Source organism: Cheilinus undulatus, linkage group 7, assembly GCF_018320785.1.
Source record: "Cheilinus undulatus linkage group 7, ASM1832078v1, whole genome shotgun sequence".
In the NCBI taxonomy this organism is placed as follows: domain Eukaryota; kingdom Metazoa; phylum Chordata; class Actinopteri; order Labriformes; family Labridae; genus Cheilinus; species Cheilinus undulatus.
The window spans coordinates 1,132,432-1,159,195 of record NC_054871.1 but is presented as its reverse complement, the minus strand read 5'-3'; the positions used below and the strand labels follow the sequence as shown (position 1 = coordinate 1,159,195).

The window sequence follows — 26,764 nt, the reverse complement described above, 5'->3', positions numbered from 1 at the left end:
GCCGACAGTGCCAGCTCTGCGGTGCCAAATCCAGAGACTAGCGGACATTCTTGAGCCGATCCGCAGGGTTATTTACGAAAACGTCCTTTTGATGGCTGATAGAGTTTAGACAGAGAGGACAGCCTCTCCCTCCTTAACTCCACCAGTCTGATATCCAGGCAGACGTCATGGATACAGGATGTTGTTTCACACTCAGATGACCGTCGTCTCCAAGGATGCATCTCTTCATTTGCTCTAATGTGATATTTAAATGTAGAGAAATGTAGTTTGTATTTTAGCTGCTAGAATACCCAGCAGAGGCCTGCTCCAACCACGGAGGTTCTGGTGTTAGCGGGTTGAGCTGCATTCATTCGTTTGAAGTAAACCTGCTGCAGAGACCTCGTCCTTTAGCGCCTCTCCTGGTGAAGTAACGTTTTACGTCTCTCTCCAGCCAAAGTGTCGGAGCCGGCGGAGAAGCTGAGCTCGGAGTCGGTGCAGCCGTACCTGGGCTCGGTCCTGGAGGAGCTGATGGAGCCGATCAGCTCGGGCTTCCAGGACGGCCGTCAGCTGATCGAAAACAACATGGACCAGGTGTGTCAGGAGGTGAACGTAGACAACGAGCAAGTGAAGAAGGTTTGTTCACAGTATGCACCCTCTATCAGTGAGCAAAGGTGATGATTAGTCGCATTAGCAATAACAAAACAAGGATAGAAAGCTGTAGACTGGATGAACAAACTCCCATGAGGGGTAAAGAGCTGGTCCACTGGTCCACGGTCCTCCTGGGTCTGAGTATCATCGTTTCAGTCCACAGTATCAACAGTAAATGTGAAGCTGAGTCTGGAGGTCTGAACATGTGGATGATGTGACTGAATCAGGATTTTCTTTGTCCCCTTGCAGTCTTTAGCCGCCATGGCGAGGCCGGACCTGCTGAGCTGTTACCAGAAGATCGGCTCTCTGCAGGAGAAACTGAAGAAGCTTCAGGAAAGGTTTGGTTTCACAAACGTCACCGGGCTGATCCACAGCGCTCAGATCGACCTGCAGCAGGTACCAACACTCAGATCTGCTCACGAGCTCATTAAACCAACCAGGGTCCAGTTCAGGTGGACCATGTGGGACCACTTTCAGCTTAGAATTTTTATTAATGCATTTGGGAAATGTCTTTATACTTTTAGGGAATCTTTGACATTTGAAGGTATTTTCATGGAAATTTGGGAACTTAATTCATAATGTTTGGAGGAATCTGATTGAGAACGGGGTTTGTTGGGACTGCCTCGATATTTCTGAGTGTCTTCATAGAAATTTGGAAAATTAATTTGTAAATTTAGGGTGTTCTTTGAAATTTCAAGGTATTTTTATTCAAATCTGGGATCATTTTTCTGGTGTGTGTGTGTGTGGGGGGGGGGGTCTTTGTTAGATTGGGAATTGAAGTTTTAAATTTCAGCATTTTTTTTTATTTCAGAAGAAATTTTCCCATTTTTGTCGCTTTTCACTCATTTTTTTGGAAACGTTTGGACCATTTTTTTCTCCCCATTTTTAACCCCTTTACCCATTTTCGCTGCACTTTGACCATTTTTGCCCCCTTTACTTTACTTTTATTGCTACTTTAAGCTGTTTTTGCCAGTTTTTACACTTGCAGAGGTATTTTTCAACCATTCGGCTCTTCGCTGATTTAACGCATCAGAGCAGAGACTGGAGACAGAAAACAGACTTTGTCTCTTCTCTGGACCAGAGCCAGGCAGCTGCTCTGATCATGAGGTCAACGTAAGGTCAAGGGGCGGGGCTAATAGCATGAATGTTTTACTCCATTGAAAATGTAACATTTTTTAATGTGAGAGGATGGTATTCCTCCTGAGTGGGCGTGGCTTCAGCTAATTCAACAGACACGCCCACACCGTCCTGGAGCAGATTTTACTGCCTCACCTTCATGATTTTGAAGCTTAAATTCATAAACTTAGAGATGTTTTATCTGAATTTTGATCTGGAGGTTCAGAACTCAGTGAGCTGTCAGACCTGAATACAGATTATTTTTACTCTTCAGGGTCTTTCAGAATTTTCAGACATTTTTGTCTGAACTTTGAAACCCTTCGTGCAAGAAATGAAGAACTTTTAGAGGAAGAGTCAAAATAAGTCAGAAATGACTGACTGAACACCTCTAACATCTGCTCTAAAACTGATCCAGGTCTGGGTTTTCTGCAGGAACAGGACCTTCAGGAGACCTCCTTTTTGGTCTGAACTACTTCCTGTTCAAAGGCCAGGCTGATGAGGTCCTCCTGATCCTGAATAAGAGCGAGAAAGTATAAATACACTCTAAAGTGAGGTGAATGATCAGGACAGACAGCTGTTTCTCATGGAGCTTCTCCTCCAGGCCGACGGCGTGGGCGGACGATGAGCAGACATTCATGACACACTCGTGATTGTAACGTACGCTCCTGTAAAACACCGACTCAGCGTTTCTCAGAGCTGAAGCACAGGCGGACGCAGCTCGGATGCTGATTTAGTTTCACGCTGATGGGACTTCCAGATGCTGAGTTTCTCTGACTCTGGAGTCTGACCTGATCTCTCTGCTTGTGTGTTTTAGCTGATAGAGAATGCAGCGTTCACCTTCGAGCAGCTGTTCTACAAAGCCGTCCAGGACAACCCTGAAAACCCCTGCTCTGCCATCGAGAAGGCCAAACACCGAGTCCTGAAGGTCAGACCGTCTGTTATATCACTCAGAAACATTTAAACAGGCTTCTTCTTCTACGGATTCTCTTAGAACACACCTGAGTTGACTCTTAGCCAAGGATAACTGGCTGTAGAGGGCCCTTCAGCCCCCTAGTCCACAGTTTCTTCATGTTTGTCCCGTTGTTTTTTGACCAAATCTTCTTCCATCTCTGACTGAGTCAAATCTCCAGAATGCACCACTCACCTTTTGTTTAGGAAAACACCCATGTACGACCATATAGATGTCCTGATTATTAGAGGAATGTGATTGGTCTCCTGATGGAGTATTTCTGATTTAGATTCTGTGTTTATCCTGCAGCAATATGATTATGACAGCAGCACGGCGAGGAAGAACTTCTCCAGAGAGGCTCTCACCTCCATCACTCTGCCCTTCATCAAGAAGAACCTGGCCTCCACCTGCAAAGCCGTGAGCCTGACACAAGCACAAACATCCACGCTGTTAAACAGACAGAATGACCAGGCAGCCTCACAGCGAACGACTGAGAGAGCTCGAGAGCCCAGGCTGATATTAGAGCAACAGTTACACTCTAGAGTAGGGCTGGGCAATTAACACAAATTAGATTAAATCACAATCTGGCCTGCTGCAATATTCTAATCTCAGACAGTGCAATATTTCCTTAACCTGAAATGTGCCAGAATACCAGATGCAGTTTTTGCAGTAGATGTTTTCTGCTCTACAGCAGTGTTACTCAACCAAAGAGCCAAACTGTTGAAAAATACCTTTGCAAGAGCCTCAATCTAAGTGGTGAAAAGTGTCATTTAAAATAAGTTAAAGTGGTCAAAAAGCAGCAAACACTGTAAAAGGGCAGAATGTGAAGTGGCAAAAATAGTGTTAAAATGCAGTCTGAGTTTTACCTCAGTACTGGCTCCATAATAATATCTGACTGACACAATGGTGACCCACATTTGTGTGTCTCTTCAGGAGCTTCAGGGTCTCGATAAGGACATCAACGACGAGTACTCTGATTACATCCATAAAGACAACGTGTTCGATGGCATCCTCATGGAAATCCTGGACAAAGACATCACCAAAGGTATAAATTCACCGTTAAAACGCCGATCCTCCTCTCAGTGACGGACATCTCTAACCTCCCCTCTTCTCCCCTGTAGTGGTGAACGAGGCGGCGTGCCTCAAAAAGTACAACCTGATCAATGACAGCAGAGACCTGATCAGTCAGTCCAGCCGCTCCAGCCTGTCCTCCATGCCAGGAAGCCCCTCCCCGGCTAAGACCTCGCCCGAGCCCATTCCCCAGTCTCCTCTGGCGGTGAACGGCTTGTCCTCTGGGCCTGAGAAGGAGGAGCAGGAGGCGAAGAGGACGGATACGCTCCTACAGTGCAAGGATGTGACGGTCGTTGAGACGCCTCTGGGGAAGGTAGAACAGAGCGCCGCCGTCACCCTGACACAGGCCGAAGTCATCACGCATGAAGTCAAGGATGTCGCTAAAACCGTGACGGAGGGAGAGGATGCTCCAGCTGTGGCGGCAACAGTCAAAGAAGCAAAAGTAGCAGAGACAGTCGTACAAGAAGTGATTTCTGTCGTAGTGGAGAAAGTTGAGCCTCAAACGCAGAGAACAGACGCTCTGACGGAAGCAGAGATCCCTCCATCAGATATCCCACCACCAGAGATCCCTCCATCAGAGATCCCACCACCAGAGATCCCTCCATCAGAGATCCCTCAACCAGAGATCCCAGCACCAGAGATCCCTCCATCAGAGATCCCTCAACCAGAGATCCCAGCACCAGAGATCCCTCCATCAGAGATCCCTCAACCAGAGATCCCAGCACCAGAGATCCCTCCATCAGAGATCCCACCACCAGAGATCCCTCCATCAGAGATCCCACCACCAGAGATCCCTCCATCAGAGATCCCAGCACCAGAGATCCCTCAACCAGAGATCCCAGCACCAGAGATCCCTCCACCAGAGATCCCAGCACCAGAGATCCCTCCATCAGAGATCCCACCACCAGAGATCCCTCCATCAGAGATCCCTCCGCCAGAGATCCCTGCTGTTATAGAAAGCATAAAAACAGTCGTAGAGAAGTCAGTGGAGCAGGTAGAAGCACCTACAAACAAAGCAGTGATTGCTCCAGGAGAGGGTTCAGTTTCAGTGCCTGTGGCCATCAGTGGTGAGGAGAAGCTCTCTGCCGGCTCAGACATCAAGGTAGTGGCTCCATCTAGTGGTGAAACACCTGCAGATGCACCTGCAGTGACACCTGCAGACGTTTGCGAAGACTTGAAGAGACAGGAAGCAGAACCCACTGCAGCATCAGACCCCAACTCTCTGGATGTCTCTGTGGGGAGTGAGTCCGCTCCATCAGATGTTGAGTCAACAGAGGAGGTCAAAGCGACCCCAAGCAGCGAGGACGAAGTCTCAACGACCTCCGACGTCCTTGAAGACGTGACGAGCAAATCACCCACGAGCTCGGATGAACCCCCTGAGGAGAAATCTCCCAGTGACGAGCCATCTCCTCAGGCGCAGACGGAACCTGCAAGCGTCGTCGTGAGCGCTGACATCGAGGCGGGAGCGAGCGTGAGCGTGGAGTCCCCGGCGGAGGCGGCGGCTGCAGATGTTAAAGAGGACACGCCCTCCAGTCCTGAAGCACCGCCCCCGGACTCTGTGAAGGCGATCCGAGACCTGGTGGTGGAGGTGATCGAGGTGGAGGAGCTGCTGCAGCGTTACCCGAGTGGAGTCCCGAAAGAAGATTGAGACGGCGAGGGAATATTTCAGGACAATCAGAGGAGCGAGGTTACGACCAGAAAAAGACGGTAGCTTCCATCAATCATCCTTAATTTAAAAAAAAACAAGAAAAGACTGATCCAGAAAAGCTTCCATGAACTTTTGAAACATATATGCATGAAAATATGGTGAATTATTTATATGAAGCATTTATAGAAATCTATATATCGGCTGTCCAGTAGAAAACCAACACATCTGTTTCATATGTTTTTTTTTTTAACACTAAAATGATTTTAACACCAAAATTGTTTTGCAAAATCTTGATTTGGAACACTATTTTATTTTGATTGTGAATACTTTTGCTATTTTTTAATGGTATCATTATTACGGAGTCATTATTGTTGCAAAAATTGAGAACATATTTGGTAAATTTTAGTTCCCTTTGCTCTTAAATTTTTAGCCGCTTACTTCATTTTCCTGCAGAACAAATTCCATGGCTTAAACATCCTCCTCCAGTTACTTGGATTGCTTTGGCTTGTTTGTAAAACGGACACTCTAATTTTCCCTGTGGCGTACGGAACTTTCTTCACCCACAAAAACCTTTTTCTGCTCTTGTATTTTCTGATTATGGAGGCCATGAGGTGGCATAAATGTGTTTGTTATTTTTAAGACGTGCGAGCAATTTAGTATCTGGCGTGTGCGTTTAATTCGTTTCTCCTGACCCAGCGCTAGCTCCAGCCCTTTAGAAGCTGCACCGCGGGATAAAGACTAACACAGATTGATTAACGTTAACGAAACACAATGAAAAAGAATGTTTGAAATTCAGATAAACTGCACATGCATTTTAGTCGCATCTCAAGTGCAATTTATCTGGATCTCACATGTTTTCTTTGCATTTCGTTAACGTAGTTTATCTGTATTTTAGTGTTTTATTCCCGTTCCCCTCAACGCCATGAGCAATCTGGGGCGGATCAAGTGTTTGTTCAACTACGTCACCTCCGCTTTACCAAAGCAGGAAGGAACAGTTAGACTGCTTAGCTCTGGAAAATACTGCTCACTGAATAAATATATGGATGTATATTTATAATGCATATTAATCCTCTAGTTTCTTCTATTTTTGTGACAGAAACATGCAAAATTGATAGCAATACTGTTTGCTTAGATGCTAAAGCTAGGCCAGGGGCGTCAAACTCAGTCACAGCAGGGGGTGGATTCTGGATTCAGGTCTAACCTGAAGGCCTAACAGGGTCAGCATTAAACCACAACATGTCAACCTCACTTTCACCAGAAATGACTTATGGGGGACAAAATACTTAGAACTGATGATGTTGATATTGAAAAAGTCCACATGATAAGTCCAAAGTAGGGCTGGGTATTGTTAAGAACCTCACGATTCAGTTCGATTTCGATTCTTTAGGTTGCAGTTTGATTTGATATTGATTTAAATGCTTCAATGTCGATTCAGTAAGAAGCAGAAATACACAAACCACCTGTTGACAATTTTTTAATAATTATTTTCATGCCCATGTGAACATATTTGGTAAGTCACCTCACATTTTTGAGAAATAAAACATCTGAAAATAAAAAAATTGCACAATAATAACTTATTTGTGCATATGGAGTACAAAAGTAAAAACCATGACAGCTCTGTATAAACACTGAAAAAGTAAAGTCCATGTAAACTTTAATAATATTTCTTTCCTCTTGGAAATTGTGATAAACCTCACGTAACATGGTTATGGTTGGTTGGTGGTCGAGTGCGGCCTCCGTCCATACAACCCGAATCACATGCACAGCGACCCCCACTGGCCAGGAGGTGAATCAATTCAGAGGATTTGCTGAATCGATATTGAATGGGGGGGGGGGGGGGTTGCAATGCATCGATTAATTGATATTTTTACCCACCCCTAGTCCAAGGGCTTAAATCTGAGATGAAAAAGTCAACCTTATTGATTCAAAAGGTAAAAACATGGCATTTAAAGTCAAAATAATCCATTTTAAAGGCAAATATATGTGATAAAATGTTAATATCATAATTTTTGATGGTGAAAATATGAGATAAAAGTCAAAATCACGAGTTTAAAAGGTCAAATATGGTAAGCAATTCAAAATTGTGATTTTTAAAGGTAAAAAAATGAGATAAATTTCCAAATCACGAATTTCAAGGTCAAAATAATTAGATAAAATTCTTAATCATGAGTTTTAAAGGTCAAAATATGAGCTAAAAGTCAAAGTTGGGGGGCAGAATGGATAAGGCGTGCGCCCCATGTACGTGGACGGCCCGGGCTCAAATCCGGCCTGAGGCCCTCCACCGCATCAGTGTCTGTTTAACAAACAGGTCTAATCCACCTGAATGAGAGGAGCAGAAAATCTGAGCGTCTGCTAAAGACCACACAGACGCAGAGCACCAACAGAACATTCAACCACAAGGTGGCAGTGTAGAGCTCAAACAGAACATTCAACCACAGGGTGGCAGTGTAGAGCTCAAACAGAACATTCAACCACAGGGTGGCAGTGTAGAGCTCAAACAAAACATTCAACCACAGGGTGGCAGTGTAGAACTCAAACAGAACATTCAACCACAGGGTGGCAGTGTAGAACTCAAACAGAACATTCAACCACAGGGTGGCAGTGTAGAGCTCAAACAGAACATTCAACCACAGGGTGGCAGTGTAGAACTCAAACAGAACATCTAACCACAGGGTGCCAGTGTAGAGCTCAAACAGAACATCCAACCACAGGGTGGCAGTGTAGAGCTCAAACAGAACATCCAACCACAAGGTGGCAGTGTAGAGCTCAAACAAAACATTCAACCACAGGGTGGCAGTGTAGAGCTACAGAACATTCAACCACAGGGTGGCAGTGTAGACCTCAAACAGAACATACAACCACAGGGTGGCAGTGTAGAGCTCAAACAGAACATCCAACCACAGGGTGGCAGTGTAGAGCTCAAACAGAACATCCAACCACAAGGTGGCAGTGTAGAGCTCAAACAGAACATTCAACCACAGGGTGGCAGTGTAGAGCTAGAAAAGAACATTCAACCACAGGGTGGCAGTGTAGAGCTCAAATAGAACATCCAACCACAGGGTGGCAGTGTAGAGCTCAAATAGAACATCCAACCACAGGGTGGCAGTGTAGAGCTCAAACAGAACATCCAACCACAAGGTGGCAGTGTAGAGCTCAAACAGAACATTCAACCACAGGGTGGCAGTGTAGAGCTAGAAAAGAACATTCAACCACAGGGTGGCAGTGTAGAGCTCAAATAGAACATCCAACCACAGGGTGGCAGTGTAGAGCTCAAACAGAACATTCAACCACAGGGTGGCAGTGTAGAGCTCAAACAGAACATTCAACCACAGGGTGGCAGTGTAGAGCTCAAACAGAACATTCAACCACAGGGTGGCAGTGTAGAGCTCAAATAGAACATCCAACCATAGGGTGGCAGTGTAGAGCTCAAACAGAACATTCAACCACAGGGTGGCAGTGTAGAGCTCAAACAGAACATTCAACCACAGGGTGGCAGTGTAGAGCTCAAACAGAACATTCAACCACAGGGTGGCAGTGTAGAGCTCAAACAGAACATTCAACCACAGGGTGGCAGTGTAGAGCTCAAACAGAACATTCAACCACAGGGTGGCAGTGTAGAGCTCAAACAGAACATTCAACCACAGGGTGGCAGTGTAGAGCTCAAACAGAACATCCAACCACAGGGTGGCAGTGTAGAGCTCAAACAGAACATTCAACCACAGGGTGGCAGTGTAGAGCTGAAACAGAACATTCAACCACAGGGTGGCAGTGTAGAGCACAGGGACAGGTTTGTGTGGGAAGACTGAGCTTCAAATCAACAAGTCATACTCTCAAAATGATGATGATCAAAAAGCCCTCTTTGAGTTTTTCAACAATAGTGACTCCATACATTATTCATCTTTAGATTTTCCTTGATTGGAGTGTAGATGGGGTCAGGTTCACATCAGGATCCCTGGTCAGATCTTGACCCCAAATTCTGGATCATGTGGTTAGTGTGAACCTGAGCTCATTCTGGTACCTGAAGAGGTAAAACCAAACGCTGAACAACTTTGGAACTGAAGCTTCAGATTAACTGGCTTTAACCTCCTGAGACTTGAGCCGTAGTTCTGAACACATTTTCATTTTCTCCTCTATTTCAGATCAGGACGACCGGATCAGTTTTAAAGCTCAGCTGGTCTTTGAACAGGAAGTAGTTTAGACCAGGGATGATGTCCACAAACCTCCTAAAGGTCCTGTTTCTGCAGGAAATCCAGACCTGGATCGGTTTTAGAGCAGACGTGTAGACTGAGTGTTGGCCAGTTGGTCAGTTTTGAGGGTCATTCAATGATGGATTGCAAGGAATTTATTTGAAATTTTCCTTTCAAAATCCCCATAAATTCCCTAAAATAAAAAAAATTACCTCAAGTTTCTATGAAAATATTTAAGCCTATTTATGTGTCCAATAATGTAAGTATCCCCAAATTTCTTCAAATATTTCCCAAAACGTTTAACTGAAACTTTATCCTAATAATAATTTATTCCAATCAACATTTGACAAATTGTTCCATGAAAATTCCTGAAAAATTTCAGGACAATAATGACTTCATAATAATTATACCAGTTAAAAAATATGTGAACAAATGCCAAAATTCCCCTGAAAATATCTAAGAGAAACCCCAAGAATGTAAAATTCTGAACATTTAAAAGGATGACTCCCAAATTCCCAAAATTAACAAATACATTTCCCAAGTTCAAAATACCTCAAAATTTCAAAGCCCCCAAGAAAAAGAAAATAACCCAAAATAGTACAGAATAGACAGTATATTGACTCCAAAACGTCCAGTGAAAAGCTCATAAATATACAAATATATTGTAATAATTTACAACAAAATACTGGAACATTTTCAAGATAAATTTCCATAAATATTGTTGAAAATTTCACAACAATTTACTCATAGTACTCATAGTCGTGTCATTATTTTTCTCTCAGTAGGTTCTAGAAATCCCTACAGCAGAAATTTCAATGTAAGAAACCGTATGCATGCGTCAGCAGGAGAAGTTTTCTGTACAAAATCAAAAATGGTGGTATATTTTTTCTTGAGTGATTATTTTTGACCCACTGAAGGATTCGTTTTTTACCTGCAGACGTAGCTCATTAAAGTGCCTTTACCGCTCCTCCTCTGTGTTTCTGCATTAACATCCATGCTGGGGAATCAGATACCAAGTTACCTGCACTTTGGTCTGACTAAAGAAGAAAACAGTTTCACAGCCCATCCATCCTTTCTAGTGGTGGCTGTCGACTCTAAAAGCCCTTTAAAAAGATTCACAAATACCTGTAGCGAGGGTTTTATTGAGCCTGACAGTCTTCGTTCAACCCTCACCTGTGGTCGTGACAGAGGAATGAGACGGTCGATACGAGCGGGCGAGGAGCTCGGAGCAGAGCTGCTGTTCCTTCTCATTCAAAGAAGTCATGTGGTTCAGGCATGTGATCAGGATGCCTCCTGGACTCATCCCTGTGGAGTACTTATGAGTACCTCATGGTAGACCCAGAACTTGCTGGAGGGATTACAAATCTCATCTGGCCTGGGAATGACATCCTGCTGCCACTGTGACCAAACCCCAGATAAGTAAAAGAAGGATGGGTTTTACTGACCTGAACTCAGACTCTCTGGTTTACTGTAGCTCACTCAGTCCATCCACCATCACTGATCACCGAATCTTCAACTGAGCTGTGATTTCAATCTAGCCAGTGAGCTAAAGAAGGCTCAACAGTGTGATTCTGGGAGTAAAATTCCCATTCATTTCCCTGTAGCTGATTTAATTATTAGCCATATCAGAAATATCCAAGTCAGACTGACCACGTGCTACCTTAGTATGAAACGACAACATATGCTACTGTAGATGAAAGAAGAGTCTCAGATTTCAACCTCGCTCTAAGAAAAACAGTTTATTTACAATCTCAGCCAAAACTACTACCATTCCCACAATCCTTGAGTGTCACAGCAACATCTCTGATGCGATAAATATGCAAACTACAACGTTTCAAATATAATCACGACAGTAGAGATAACTGTAGAAAAAAGGTGCATATATGGTTGAAAAGCTTAAATGTGTACCTCCTTCCCCCTTGTGAAGAAATATTTACACAGTCTTTTACCTTGGCCTTTTTCTCTGTTATCAAACGCTGTTTTCTGTGCCACAAACAAATTTTTATAAGTCATGAGTCCTAGGACAGATGTTTAGTTTGGTTCATGCATTTAAAAGTGTAATGGGGCATCACAAAAAATCTGAAGGGGATTTAAATGGAGAATTTCACCTCAGGAACCAGTGCTGCACACCTTCACAAACATTCCGTTTTCTGCCTTTGAGGAAGATATCATCCTTTAAAGTTTATACAACATTCTTCTCCTGCCTTTGAAGATGATGTCATCCTTTGAAGTTTCTAAAACATTCCATCCTCTTCCTTTGAAGAAGATATCATCCTTTAAAGTTTATACAACATTCTTCTCCTGCCTTTGAAGATGATGTCATCCTTTGAAGTTTCTAAAACATTCCATCCTCTTCCTTTGAAGAAGATATCCCTTAAAGTTTATACAAAATTCTTCTCCTGCCTTTGAAGATGATGTCATCCTTTGAAGTTTCTAAAACATTCCATCCTCTTCCTTTGAAAAAGATATCATCCTTTAAAGTTTCTAAAACATTCTTCTCCTGCCTTTAAAGATGATGTCATCCTTTGAAGTTTATACAACATTCCATCCTCTTCCTTTGAAGATGATGTCATCCTTTGAAGTTTCTAAAACATTCCGTTTTCTGCCTTTGAAGATGATGTCATCCTTTAAAGTTTATACCACATTCTTCTCCTGCCTTTAAAAAATGATGTCATCCTTTTAAGTTTATACAACATTCCATCATCTTCCTTTGAAGACGATCTCATCCTTTGAAGTATATAAAACATTCTTCTCCTGCCTTTAAAAGATGATTTCATCCTTTAAAGTTTGTTAAACATTCCATCCTCTGCATCTGAAGATGATGTCATCCTTTGAAGTTTATAAAACATTCCATCCTCTTCCTTTGAAGATGATGCCATCAAACCTTATGACTCATCCCCCCTCCCCCTCCTTGTCTTTTGTTTGCAGGCTAGTTTAGGGCCCCCGAATTCAATCCAACTAGTATCCCACAGGGTTTATTAGCTAAATAGCATAGCAGCTTGTCATTTAAAAGCATGTTAATGACAACATGAGGGAGAAAAGCTGTTAAAGAGGCACCACTAGCCTCTTGTCTCATGGCTTAAACGCACCCATTCATCCGTATTGTTAGCTGCTTCACTGTGCACAGCTTGTAGGGATACCAAAGAGGCTAGCGGTGCATCTTTAACAGCTTTTCTCCCTCACATCTTCATAAACATTCTTTTAAAGGACACAATGATAAATTATTTAGCCAATAAAACTTGTTGGGTACTGATTAGATCAAAACGACATGTAGTTCAAGTCTTGATTTGTCATTCACAGACGAGATGGCTCCAGTTTGAGAGACGGTTTCCTTCTTTCTACTTTCAGTGACTAAAACTGTAAAATTAAAATTTGTCTACTGCCTTTATCCCATGAGGAAGTTGAGGCTAAGACTCGTTTGATAAAGATCTATGATGATAAAAACTGAGGAAATGTCAGTTCCTTTTCTGTCACAGAAATTGAAATGAAGATATGATGTTATGATATTTCTCCACTGTGCATTTCCATCTGTGTATTAAAATCAGTTAGTAGGGCATTAATATGAGTGTTTTATGTTCGTATTAATTTTACAGTTTGTTAAAGTCATACAATCAGAATAAATCTAAGAGTACAGACCCATATATAAGACCTTACGATTACTCGAACTGGACTAAGATGTTTTCGAGTTTCATCAACTAGAACTAGACTAGAACTGTAAAGAGTTAAATGCGACTTAAACTAAGCAGCCAAAATAAAGACTGAAGCCAAGACAATAATCCAGACCTCTGAAAAGAAGCTGAAATCCCCGTCAGTCTGAGCGAGGCTGGATGGACTTAAATAATGCCCTGATTTTGTTCAGTAGCAGAATACGGCAGCTCTCTAATGTGGACCTCCCAGACCACCTCCACGCAGTCTGAACCATCCCATAAACCACCTAGCATGAAGGCTGGTATCCCATCACCCATCATGGATGTTAATATGTGGTGTAAACGGGGTCTTAGTCTGTGCCTTGGACAGACGTCTTCACCTGTAGACGTGCCTTCACCTGTAGATCCTCTCAGTCTGACACGGTTAGTAACAGTTTCATATTTCTGACCTTAAACTGTCCAGCAGGTCCATGCTGGTTCCTGGAAATGTGTGAAAATATTATTAATAAAAAGAGAACATAAACAAACTGTTTCTGTGTGAACTCTGTTTAAATCAAACATTTCTATGATTCTAAAGTCAAACATTTCAATTTTCACTGATTTAAAAAGTGTGACAGCCTCTGTACGCCCATAAATAATGGTAGATTTAACTGTTTGGTTTTTATAGTGTGTCTAGCACAGTGATACTCAGCGCGTGGCTCTTTAACATCTTAATTTGAAATATTCCCCCAGAAAACCTTAGAAAAGGGAAACTTTGACCACAGAAATGAATCACATTTATCAGTTTGTTACCCAGACAGATACACAAGGCTTTAACTGTCAAACTTCATTGTCCCATTTATCCCATTTTTGCCACTTTCACAATTTTTTTTGCCACTTTTCATCCAATTAAGCTATCTTTGTGTAACAGTGTAAAAAAGTTGACTTGTAATTATTGTTAAATTCCTGTTAAACTGGGACTTCAACGATAGTTTTACCGTTTTGTATTTTATTTTGAAATTCCACAGCGGAAGTTTGCCTTGCGCTAAATGCGGTGCACTTTGGCTGTCGCTCAGTGACAAACGATCTTATGCTGTGGGTAAGCTGCTTCTCTGTTCGCTCAGACATAACTTCTGCTGTACATGTAAACTCTGAGGATAATGCATAAATCCATCAGTGTTCTTGTTTACATGAATATCTAACAGAACAGCAGCTTTGTTGCTTTGCTAGGGACTTTTCATTCAGTTTGTAAGAGCTAATAATGCTAGCTAGCTGCCGCTGGCTCTGAAGACCGAATCGTCCTTTAACTGGAACTTTCCTTTGTAGTCTGTAGTGATGGGAAGTTCGGCTCTTTCCAGAGAGCCGGCTCTTTTGGCTCGGCTCCCAAAGAAGAGTCGACTCTTTCGACTCCTGAACGGCTCTTTATTTAGGATCTTTTGTAGCCCTATATTTTACCTTAACTTCGCTAAAATAATGGTTAGTGTGTTGAAAACCTCTTTTCAGTGTTTTTATGAGAAGCCTTATAATTGCCTAATTTTGTGCATTTATTATTTAAAACCATTTTTAGGTTTAGCATTAAATTCCACTGGTTAGGGTTAGAATTAATGCCGAGTGGATGTAGGCGCGTGTTTGCACATGCGCAGTACAAATCGGGTTTCCAGGACGGATCGGGTAGCGACACCCCCCCTCTCTGTTTTCACATAATGGTATATCCTCACATGTGATTGGCCGCATGGCCGCCATGCTGGCCAATCAAAAGAAAGTTCTGACCAGAGCTGGGGCTGAGCAGCGAAGGGTAAAAAACCGGAGCCGGCTCCTCTGATTCACTACAAAGCATCGGCTCTCAGAGCCGCAGTTTTTGCACATGACCCATCCCTAGTAGTCTGGGCGGGAACAGAAGTTCAAGCGACTCGCTGTTAATTCCTCACACTGTGGTTGTGTGTGCTGTCCCATGTTTGCAGAATAAACCAGACCAAGTGCTCCTGCCTCCTGTCCACTCTGTCGCGGCAGCAACAGAAAAAGATGGGGAAGGTCACTTTTGCAATTAAAAAACACTTTTTGCCTACTTTTATGCCATTTTTGCCTGTTTTCACAACTTTTGCCCATTTAAGCAACCTTTTGCCATTGAATACCACTTTTTCCCCTTTTTTTGCCCTATTTTGCCACTCTTGTCTGCTTTTTGCCCATTTTTAAACTCTCTTTTTTGCCACATTTTTGCCACCTCTGCCTTTTTTATTGCTACTTTAAGCCGTTTTTGTCACTGTTCACCTCTTAGATTGTGGCTCTTGCAAAGGTTTTTTTCAGCAGTTTGGCTCTTTGGTTGAGCAGGGTTAGGGTTAGGTAACTCTGGTCTAACATGCTGACATGGGTCAGAGTATTTACGGCCAACTGATTTTTAACTTAAAATGAAAAATCCAAAACTAAGAAAAAACTTCAAATAACTGTTTTTTTTTTTTTCAAAAGGAGAAGAATCTGCTTCTGCTGGGTTGTTCTGGCTTGTAGCGCCCTCTACTGCCTAAATATTGTCATTTAAAAATAACTGACTGTGGTGAAATGCCTCATCTTGAGCACATATTTGCACTTTTTAATGTAAATCTTGATTGATAGTTTCTTCTGCCTCATGTCAAATCTGCGGTATCGTTGCATATTTGGATCGTTTGGGTGGTGTCTGTAGCATCCTTGAACCCTTGACACATCTTGCAGCCATACCAGTATTTAAATTCATTATTTATAATGTTTATACTGGTTAACATCGCTACCAGTGCTTGTACATATTTAAATCTTCATTTTCACATTTTCTTTAGAGCAGGGGTGTCAAACTCAAGGCCTGGGGGCCAAATCCAGCCCCTGGAACAGTTAAATCCAGCCCACAAGATCATCTGATATTTCTAACTGTCCCATCAGTCTGAGGTCTGCAGATTTCCTCAGGTATAAAAATGTGAACTTATCCTGATGATTGAAGATGTCCTTGTTGAAGGTAGAATATCCGACCTTTTACACTTAAATGTAATAAAAATCAAACATATGCTATGTAAATGTTTTTCTGAGTACAGTATTAACACACTGAATTAAAACTTCGGCACCGTGTACAGTGGCGTGCACAGATAAACTCTAGGTGGTGCTATAGCCCCTGCCTGTTGCCCTCTGGACCAAGCAAGTGCCATTTTAAAAATTCATTTTGTTGTTTTTTTCTTTTACAGTATAATGCATGTGGCCCATGTTGACATCGGCAGGGAAGCAGCTCTCTGCTGTCCACCAGCAGCAAGGAGGAAGAGGAAGAGGAAGATGACAGGTCAGAGTCTTAACTGTTTAGAGCCTTTTACAGCTCAGAGTTTAAAGTTGAACTCTTCCTCTAATTTTATTGAAATATCTTAAAAGCTGTCCACATTTTATTTTAACTACACAAAAGTGGTTTGTCAGTGCTAAATCAGGCATGAAGCTATATAAGCTAATTATATTATTTTGTACCAGCCTTAAGTTACTTCTTTTATTTATTTATTTATTTATTTATTGAAAAAACATTTACAGAAAGACATCAGTTATCACATTACAGCTTGTCATGAAATATAGATTATTAAACATCTTGCTGAGTCATGTGTCTTTTCTTGTTTTTTTACTAACGCAAAAGAAAGTCCATTTTCTAGCAATGATACTCAACTTAAGCCAGAATGGAGAAAGAAACAAAAACGTGAACAAAAACCAAAAGTAAAAAGTAAACCCTAGGAAATCCAAGCAGACAGTACTTGGGTATTAAACAGATTAAACAGCCTCATTCCTTAGCATCCATCAATGCACCAGAAAAGGGCCCCACACATCAAGGAAGAGCTCCTCCTTCCCAGCCACTCTGTGAATTACCCGCTCATAGCTTGCCATTGTGCTCCACAGCTCGAGCCATTCTTTAAAAGTAGACATACTGGATGATTTCCAATGGCGCAAGATAATCCTACAGCCGGTCATCAGGGCCAGACGGCACCACAATTTTTTCCTTTTCGTTTTTTCAACGTTATCTGGTAGTATTCCAGCATAAAGTGGGATTTTTAATCAAATTAATATTAAACAACTTATTCAGGAAAGAAATGATTTTAACCCACATTGTTTCTGTCCTGTCACAGTGATACAGCATATGCACCAGGGTTCCTGCCTCTCTTTCACATCTCCAGCATGTGTCGCTGTTCCTGAGTTTAAGTCGTGCTAATTTAGAGGGAGACCAATAGGATCTGTTCAAGATCTTATAAAAAAGTAGTGGTGACTGTGCTTCACGTGATGGCAAAACCATGAAGCAAATATTTGTTTCCAGTTATCATCTGAGATCTCCTGATCCAGGTCCCTCTCCCAACACCTCTTCAGTCCATCTAGTTTTGGCACTTGTGCTTCTAACATATTCATGAAATTTTGATGCTCCCTTAGTTTTCTGTTCCATCTTAAGGGAAATCTCCTGAATGCCTGTGTTCCCTTTGAGCATGTAATTTTTATTTGCAAGGATGCAATGTCTGATTTGTAAGAATTTCCAAAATTCAGAGTTATCCAACTTATATTTGTTTTTAATTTCGTCAAATGAGCTGAATCCTGCCTCATCCATCACATCTCTAATAGTGTGAATGCCGGCTCCATTTATGCCAAACAATACTCTTTCTATCTATTAAGAGCTTTTTATTATACCATAAGAAAGATCTAGCTGTTAATGATGGATCAGATTTTGTTATTTGGTGTGCCCTTTGCCAGGATTCTCTAGCAAAGACTGTCTGTCTGTCTGTGAAAGGAGCGTCTCAGTAGAAAAGGGATGTACCAACTGCTGCTCAATTTTGACCCAAGAAGGGGCCTTAGCTGGAGGAAGGTGTATTTTAGTCAGTTGAGACAGAGAAAAAGATAGATGATACCAATCTATCCTTGGTAAAGATAACCCCCCTCTATCTTTTGATGCATAAAGTTTTGACTGATTGAATAAAGGTTTTTTTCCAGCCCAAACAAACTTTTCTATCATCTGATTGTATGTTTTGATAAATGTGGGAGGAAAATGTAGCGCTAACATGCAGCTAACGTAATTAATCTTAGGAGTTATAATCATTTTTATCAGGTTTAGTCTTCCCATCAGGGAGATTTTCAATTTATCCCAATTCTGTAGTAATATCTGGGTTTTCTGAATAATTGGTGATAAGTTAGTCTCCAATATATTTTCCAGACCTGGTGTCAGCTTGATGCCTAAGTATATAAAGCCTTCCGCTTTCCACCTAAACTTCCAGTTATTTTTGAGATGCATGGGGACATCCTTGAAAGAGGCGTGGCCTCAGATTTACACCAGTTGACTGAAGATCCTGATATCTCAGAGAACAGGTCTATCACAGCACACATTTCGGGGACTGCCAACTCTGGATTACTGGATATCATTAAAATATCATCCGCGTAAAGTAAGAGCTTGTGCTCTTCTTCACCTGCCATTACACCTTGAATATTGCTGTTACTTCGTAAAGCTGCTGCCAGGGGTGACAGAGGCGACCCCTGTCTTACCCCACGGTTTAACTTGATTTGAGGAGATACTATCCCATTTGTTAGTACTGTGGCTGATGGATCAGTACACATCAACTTCACCCGTTTCCTAAATACTGGCTACTGGCTTGTCATTATTTCTCATCTTCCAAATGATGTGCAACAGTCTGCGTAAGTTATCTGCAGAATTTCTGCCTCTTATGAACCCAACCTGATCCTGATGTATGAGTGATGGTGCCACTTCTTCCAATCTTGATGTTAAAACTTTAGCAAGAATTTTTTCATCTACATTTATAAGCGAAATCGGGCGATAATTGGCACACTGTTGCGGATTTCTTCCCTTTTTATGTATTAGTGTAATTATGGCCGACCTCAGACTTTCAGGTAATTTTCCTCTATGTAAGCATCTTTATAAACGTTTAATAGTCTTGGGGCAAGTACATCTATGAATCTACAGTAAAAATCTACCGTAAACCCATCATTCCCTGGAGCTTTCCCCTTTCTGAGATCCTTGTTGCGTTTTTAATTTCTTCAACAGAAATATCTTCTTCTAGAAATGATTTGTCGTCTTGTGTTAACACTGGTAAAGTAACTGAAGAGAAGAAGCTGTTCACTTTACTCTCATCTATCTCTCCCTGAGAAGTGTATAAATCTTGATAGAATAATCTGAATGTAGAATTTATATCTTTTTTGTCTGTAATGAGGTTACTGTCAGGGTCAAACACTGATGGGATGATATTTTGAGCTTGCATTTGTTTTACTCTGTGAGCTAACACTTTACCAGATCTCTCACCCTGCTCGTAATATTTTTGTCTAGTGCAGAACAGGGCATATTCTGTTTTTTTATTTAGTATGTCATTCAGTTCAAACTTACATCCTGTTAGTTTACTCCAGGTGTCTGCATCTTGTTTTTCTATGTATTGCTTCTCAAGTTTTTTAATATCTTGATCTAGCTTAAGCATTCTTTGAGTTTCAGTTTTCTTAATAAGGGCACTTTTTTGGATAATACAACCCCTCAAAAAAGATTTAAATGCATCCCAAATTATTCCTTGATCCTCAACAGAATCTTGATTATGCACCCAGAATTCCTCCATAGCTTCTTTGATAAAATTACAGTTTTCTGCCCTATTCAAAAAACTATTATTAAAACGCCATCTCTGTGATTTGTCTGTATTTTCCAGAGGTTGAAGAACTAAATCTATGGGTGCATGATCAGAGAGCACTATATTTCCAATTGTTGAAGTTAACACCTGCCCAACCAAATTACTGGATATGAGAAAGTAATCTATTCTGGAATAACTTGAGTGCGGGTGTGAGAAAAATGTGAAGTCTTTTTCTCTTGGGTGCAATACTCTCCAAATGTCAACAAGACCCAATTCTTCTGACATTACATCTATTGCCATAGCACTTGGAGCATAGGACTGGGAGGGCTGATATGTTTTATCCATGCATGCATCCCTCACTTGATTAAAATCCCCCCCTAGGATAATATTATTGTTACCAATTTCTCTAATTACATTACAAACTTGAGGAAAAAAAGTCTGGCTCCACAGAATTAGGGGCATAGCAATGGTCATTTTTTGTCCTCCCATTGTAACATCAAGAATCACCCACCTACCTTCTTTGTGAGGTATACATTTATGAACCTGATGGTCCACATTTTTTCTTACTAGAATACTAACTCCTCTTTTTCTTGAAGAATATGTGCTGTGATATTCCTGACCCACCCACTCTCTCTTAAGTTTTACAGCTTCCTCGTCACTGAGGTGCGTTTCCTGGATAAATGCCAAATCAGCCTTCTTTTGTTTCAAATATGTAAGAATTTTCTTCCTCTTGATCACATTGTGGCACCCTGATATATTCCATGATACAAATTTACACAGACCCATAGCTAGGATATTTCATATTCTGCTCTCATGATGAGGATCCTCAATAAGTCAGCTGCGTGTTTATCTTGTCCGCATAAGATACCCAGGGTAAAACATAAAATGAACAGATGAAAACTTAACCCTCTGCAACGGCAGGCTACAACTAAGATACCATAAGTTATTTTTATGTTACAGAACTTGCAGTAATCTTGTTTTTACCTTAATAGGCTATTATTAACAGTTAAAGAACAGGCTATCATTAAAACTATTATTATTCTCCAGGCAGCTACAGCAGGGGAGCAGCGCTGTGCTGCCATCTACCTGCATGGATGATCAAAATGAGGGAGAAGAAGAAAGGCATGAGCAAGAACAGCTGTATGTGAAAGAGATGACACAATAGCAAACATAGCTACATGTGTCTGTAATAGTTTTTTAAATCTCACACTGCTATAATAAGGCATGCTGCACAAAGTGCCCTTACTTTTCACTGAGCACCTGCCCCCCAAATGTCTGTGCACGCCACTGACCCTGTAGCTTTGTTTATATGGGATGTTTAGAACCATAGATATCTATAATAAAGGCCTTTATTATAGATATCTGTTTATAACTGTCCGGACCGGATTGGGGCGGTAACCTTCTCCCCTGGCACACGCCCCTCTCCTCCTAGACACGCCCCCAGGGGCAGCAGTGCTGCTGCAGGTAAACGTTTCACCCCAACAGCTGAGAGGAGGGTAAAGGGCAGACTCCAGTCCGAAGCGGCCGACCGAAGGCCTGCCACCGGAAGCCAGGACGAAGCTGGATTTCCTCTTATCCAGATAACTGCAGGATTAATCCTGGATTTTCTATACGACGAAGCTGGTTCACTTCTTACCGGAATAAATCACCGCAGTACCTGAAGCTGAACGGCTAACCTGCTCTGGAGCAGGTTATGTTCTGGATAAGAGATCAGCGAGAATAACAGCCCCGCCTCCTGACCAATCAGCTCTCTTGGAAAATGGCCTGCCCATTTAGAAGATCCTGGTTGGTGCACGGAAGAAGAGAGGAGCGTTTAGGAGAGAAGAACCTTTAGAGATAGGTGATAGATAATCCCGGGTCATCCATACAGCAGAGACAGTGGAGAAGTAAAGCCCTGTCACTCACCGCTGTGTTTTTATATTTGATCTTCTGTTCACAAGTCTTTTTGCTCCACTAGGATTGCATCTGAAATACTGGAGTTAATAATAATGGTCACACATTATGTCCTTTGCACACTGGGTCCGATTATTTCGTCCGAATTTGTTCGATTTTATGCGAAATTTGGCATCAGTCCAAGTCATTACATGGGTGAGTGATGACTTAAAACAGTGTCCACTGCTTCCTCCTCTCTCTCTCTCGCCCTGAAACCTCGCTGTAAACCCCGCAGTCCGCAGGTGTGTGATGGATATCAGCTATGGAAATATAACAGATAAAGAGGCCACACTAGCCTACTCACAGCTCATAACAGAGACTGGATTAAAAAGTTGCCCTCCATCTCTCCAGCTTGTCTCTGCGCTCTGACGCATGGGCAGGAGCTGAATGGAGCTCTGTGTCAGGATGGATCAGCGGGATTTTAAAGGAGTGACAGAGACGCAGGCTCACAGTACTAAACTATTCACCAGCTTTCACGAATTTTCGCAGCGAAGGCAAATAAAAATAACGGACAGTGTGTAAAAACCTTAACTGCAGAAACATGGATGCGAGGAATTAAAATTACAACACAAAATTCGCGAGAAGGGTACGGCTGCAGCCCGGAGACCTCTGGCCTCCGGTAACCTATGTCAGCGCATGCGCGGGTATTCACAACGGCAAGTCTAACGGGTCAGAAGTGATCTGGGATTCATTTTTATGTCTGAGAGGAGAGGCAACTATCAATTAAACACAGAAGAAGAATAAATAAAAAACGCGAGCTGGCCATTAATAAAAACAGAGAAGAAGAAGGGAAAAAGAGCGGTTCTTTTAAAATAGAGTCTGAGGTCAGTAAGCAGCTTCAAATTATGTTTCATGGAAACAGATCAAACAATGCATCTCCTGTCACACAAACAGCCAAGCTGTACCAGTTGTTCTCAAACTTGGGGTCGGGAAACCCACGAGGGTCACCGGATGTCTTAAAAAATTAGATTAAAAAATACTTTTACACTGCATTTTCCCCATTTTTATGAAATATATATAAATATAAACAAAATAGACGACCTGACCAGTAGTGATCTGTTATATCCAATATGGAAAATATATATGAACAAAGAGCAAAGTAATAGAGGTATCTCCTCTCCATTTGATATGAAAATATATATACAACATGCGACTTTGCGTGGTCTTTTATTTTGAAAATTACAGCAGGGAGGCGGGACATCCGGTCTGTATTTCCGCGGTCTCCAGCTGCAGCCATACACTCTTGAAATTCGCCGTGGAAGCTCCGCCCCAAACCTCTGTGCCGTAATACAGTGAAGCTGAGTGATCAGAGTGCTGTCCGTTTATATTGTCCCATAAATTAATTTAAAATCTGACGAATTTTCGGATTAACGGCCGGCAGTTTTCTGCCAGCGGTCATTCCTGGCTTTTGCTGCGGCGGCAGTGTTGCTTCTGGCCTGGATGACTGATTTAATTTCCTCCTATTTGTGAAGAATGATTGTTCCTCCATTGCTCTACAGGCTTTCTCCATGTCTGTGATTGGTCAGACGCTGCAAACCCCGCCCCTTTTATGTGAGCGCGCACTGATCCGGATTGCAAATGTCTTGATAAATCAATCCGGCTAGCGGAGAGATGTTAATCCAGCTTCGTCGTACAGGCCTCGGCTTCCCCTCCACCTAAAAGCCTCGACATCTGGAAACCCTCCGACGAAGCTAGAGGAAAGACTAGAGTCGGTATCGGACTCGCTTCTCCTGGTGGTGAGCCCTACGCTAAGAGCAGACCTGGACCCAGACCTGGCTTTGCTTCTCCTGGATGCGGAAGTAGGAACAGCCTTTCATTCATTGTGCGCATTGTCTCAGCATCTGTCCAGAGTTGATTTATTGACACAGCGCTGTTCTTATGGTTGGACATTTAAGCTGAGTGTGAAAGCGCGGCTGAAATAAACATGGGGTAAAAATGAATGGAAGCTAGGCGAGCTAATGTTAGCCTGCTGCTAATAGATTGAGGCTGCAGGCGGAGGAAGCTCTGCTCAAAGGCAGTGTCTCACATTTATCTCAGATCACCCAAGTCTTGTTTGCATGTTTAATTGATGCTATAACAGCCGGCCAGGGTAAGAAGAGCTAGTGAAATGGTTTACTGCGGCTGAATAAGATATCAGCAGTGAAGGCCTTGGACGTTACATATAAACTTGTATGTGATCGGTGGTTCGGATCAACAGAAGCTGAAGGGGAGGCTTCAAACAGGCGGTGTGTCAAAAACTCCTCTTTGTTTACATTTTCAAGGCTGTGCTCTCCTGCGACACCTAGTGGAAAAAATCTCAGTCTACCTTTAAGACAAAATCGGAAAAAGTAAGGAGTAAAAATATGTAGATAAGAGGTCAGGAATGTGGGAAAAGAAATGTTTTAATTTCATATTTTCCGTTTTGCATCTCACAATCAGGACTCAAACTTAAGATTTTGATTTTTAATTTCATACTTCGAGCATTTCAACTCATAATTTTGACTTTTTATATTATTCGTTAAGCTTTTAGATTAATAATTTAAAATTTGAAGTCATGTTTTGACCTTCTAACTAATTATTTTGTACTTTGTTTAATATTTTTAACTCCAAACCTTGACTTCATGATCCCATAGTTTGACTTTTAGACTCACAATTTAAAATTTTGAATCATATTTTGACTTTTAACTTCATGATTATAAATCCTCTTTCATGTTTTGACCTTTTAAACTCATAGTTTTGACTTTCTTTCTAATATATTTGCCTTTAAAAAAAATTTTCAATTTCATGTTTTGATCTTTTTGAACTAATAAATTTACTTTTCTCAGACTGTGAGCCTTTAAACTTTTCTTTTTAACTTTTTAAATGTCTAAATCATTTATCATCAGTGCTAAGTTTTTGTTTTCATATTTTATTACTGGTGAAATGAGGTTGACAGTTTCTGGTTAAAAAGGCGACCCTGTTCGGCCCTCAGGTTAGTCCTGAATCCAGAACCCGGCCCCTGCTGTGACTGAGTTTGACACCCCTGGGTTGGTTTTACATTTTTCATTTTGTTCTCCTGAAGAAGCGAGTGCAGAGAAAATGGTTTGTTTTTGTCATGTGTTTCCTGTTCTGATAAAAAAGAATGATGTAACGTTATTTTTCTTATGTGTGACCTGCTGCAAATGTGAAAAAGCACAACAGTGCTCCATTCTTTGATTTGAACACTAAAACTATTACCGTCACGTTTTTAATGTTGTTTTGTGCTGTACCTAGATTTGTTCTTCACAGAAAAATCCCACTTCGTAGGAGAACTGGGCTCACCTGTGCTGGCTGCTGCCAGGTGAGGGCTGTTGGTAACCAGCTGGTCTGGGAGGTCTTACAGGGAGCAGGTTTTTCTCAGGTCAGTGGGGTTGTGTGTGCCGGAGGGTCAACATCATCATCAGGCTCTCTTTGAGTTTGAGTCTAGTATTTCTTTTATTCTTCTTCCTACCCCCTAATGTAGGACTCCCATCTGTCCTTATTCTGGGTCATTTTTAGTTTATCACCCTGATAGAATCAGTGGTGGGAGTATAAACCCCTCCCACCTTTGAAGTCCCTGTAAAGTCAAATCCAACGTTTATGTCTGAACACTCTAGAAATGTGTGAATCTGGTTGCTGTAAACATGTGAAAACTCTGAGATCTACATGTGACTGAATTCTGGATTCAGACTGTTAGAAAGTTTTTCACCTCTTTCCTGGCTGGGTTTAATGTGGGCGGGGCCAATATGTGGGCTGGTGATGTCTCCTGCTTCACCATCTCATCAGCGTCTCAGTGTCAAACAGAAACATTCAGCTACAGTATCCTCCTCTCTGTCGCCCCCTGGTGGCTGACTGCATAACAAATTGGTGAAATGTGACTAAAATGGGCAAAAAGCAGTCAAGAGTGTTAAAAATGGGCAAAAAGGGAAACAAGTGGTACTAATGGCAAAAGGTAGCTTAAATGGGGGAAAAGTGGTGGGAAAAAATGGTGAAAAAAGTCAAAAGTAGGGTAAAAGTGGCAAAAGAAGTGGCTAAAATGGGCAAAAACTAGGAAAAAGTGTTTTTTAATGACAAAAGGTAGCATAAGTGGCTGGAAATGGGGAGAAAAAAAATTGTGAAAAAGGGCAAAAATGGGATAAAATTGGTACAAAATGGGGTAATGAAGAAGGAAAAACGTGGTATTAAATGACAAAAGGTAGCTTAAATAGGAAAAAAATGGCAAAAATTGGAAAAAAAAGTTGCAATAAATGTGACAAATGGGCAAAAAGTAGGAAAAAAGTGGTATTTAATGGCAAAAGGTAGCTTAAATGGATGAAAAGTGACAAAAAATGGTGAAAAGGGGCAAAAAGAGCCACATGTTGAGAATCACTGCTGTACAGTTTTAAAGAAAAAAAACAATAACCATTCAATAATCTGTTAATTAGACCTAAATATTTATTTCTTTATTTTTACTTTAAACTTTTATTTAGAACAGTGGGGTGTAACATCCAAAAACGGTGATCATCAACTTCCTTGTACAAATATAAAAGTAATGTGGTACAAAAAGAATGACAATAGCATTAATTAAACAGAAAAAAACAAAAACAAATGTGCATTAAAGTCCCTGTAAAGTCAAATCCAACGTTTATGTCTGAACACTCTAGAAATGTGTGAATCTGGTTGCTGTAAACATGTGAAAACTCTGAGATCTACATGTGACTGAATTCTGGATTCAGACTGTTAGAAAGTTTTTCACCTCTTTCCTGGCTGGGTTTAATGTGGGCGGGGCCAGTATGTGGATAGGGAATGACCCCGCCCCTCTAACAGTCCAATCTAAAACCGAATCTATCAGCCACAGTGGTCTATGGATTATTGAAAGCAGTGGTGTAACAGTGTAAGAACTTTCCTCCAATCAGATTGTAGCCTCTTTTTTTAAAGACCCTGTAAAGTGAAAATAAATCTGTATTTAGGTTTGTTGTATAACAGCTCACTGTGTTATGAACCTCTAAATCAAATTTCATTCAAATAAAAATCTCTAAGTTTATGAATTTAAGCTTCAAAGTCAT

General features: G+C 41.5%; 1 protein-coding gene across 1 annotated transcript in view; it reads left to right on the top strand.

Moving 5' to 3' along the window:
- niban1a (niban apoptosis regulator 1a) overlaps nucleotides 1-6,862 on the top strand; it is a 53,054-nt gene extending 46,192 nt beyond the window's left edge. Inside the window, exons 9-14 of the mRNA XM_041792276.1 lie at nucleotides 431-612; nucleotides 877-1,023; nucleotides 2,558-2,668; nucleotides 3,002-3,109; nucleotides 3,626-3,737; nucleotides 3,814-6,862. Coding sequence (XP_041648210.1) covers nucleotides 431-612; nucleotides 877-1,023; nucleotides 2,558-2,668; nucleotides 3,002-3,109; nucleotides 3,626-3,737; nucleotides 3,814-5,411 — 2,258 coding nt within the window. The 3' untranslated portion in view covers nucleotides 5,412-6,862. The remainder of the gene's footprint in view (nucleotides 1-430; nucleotides 613-876; nucleotides 1,024-2,557; nucleotides 2,669-3,001; nucleotides 3,110-3,625; nucleotides 3,738-3,813) is intronic.
- The last annotated feature ends 19,902 nt before the right edge of the window (nucleotides 6,863-26,764 follow it).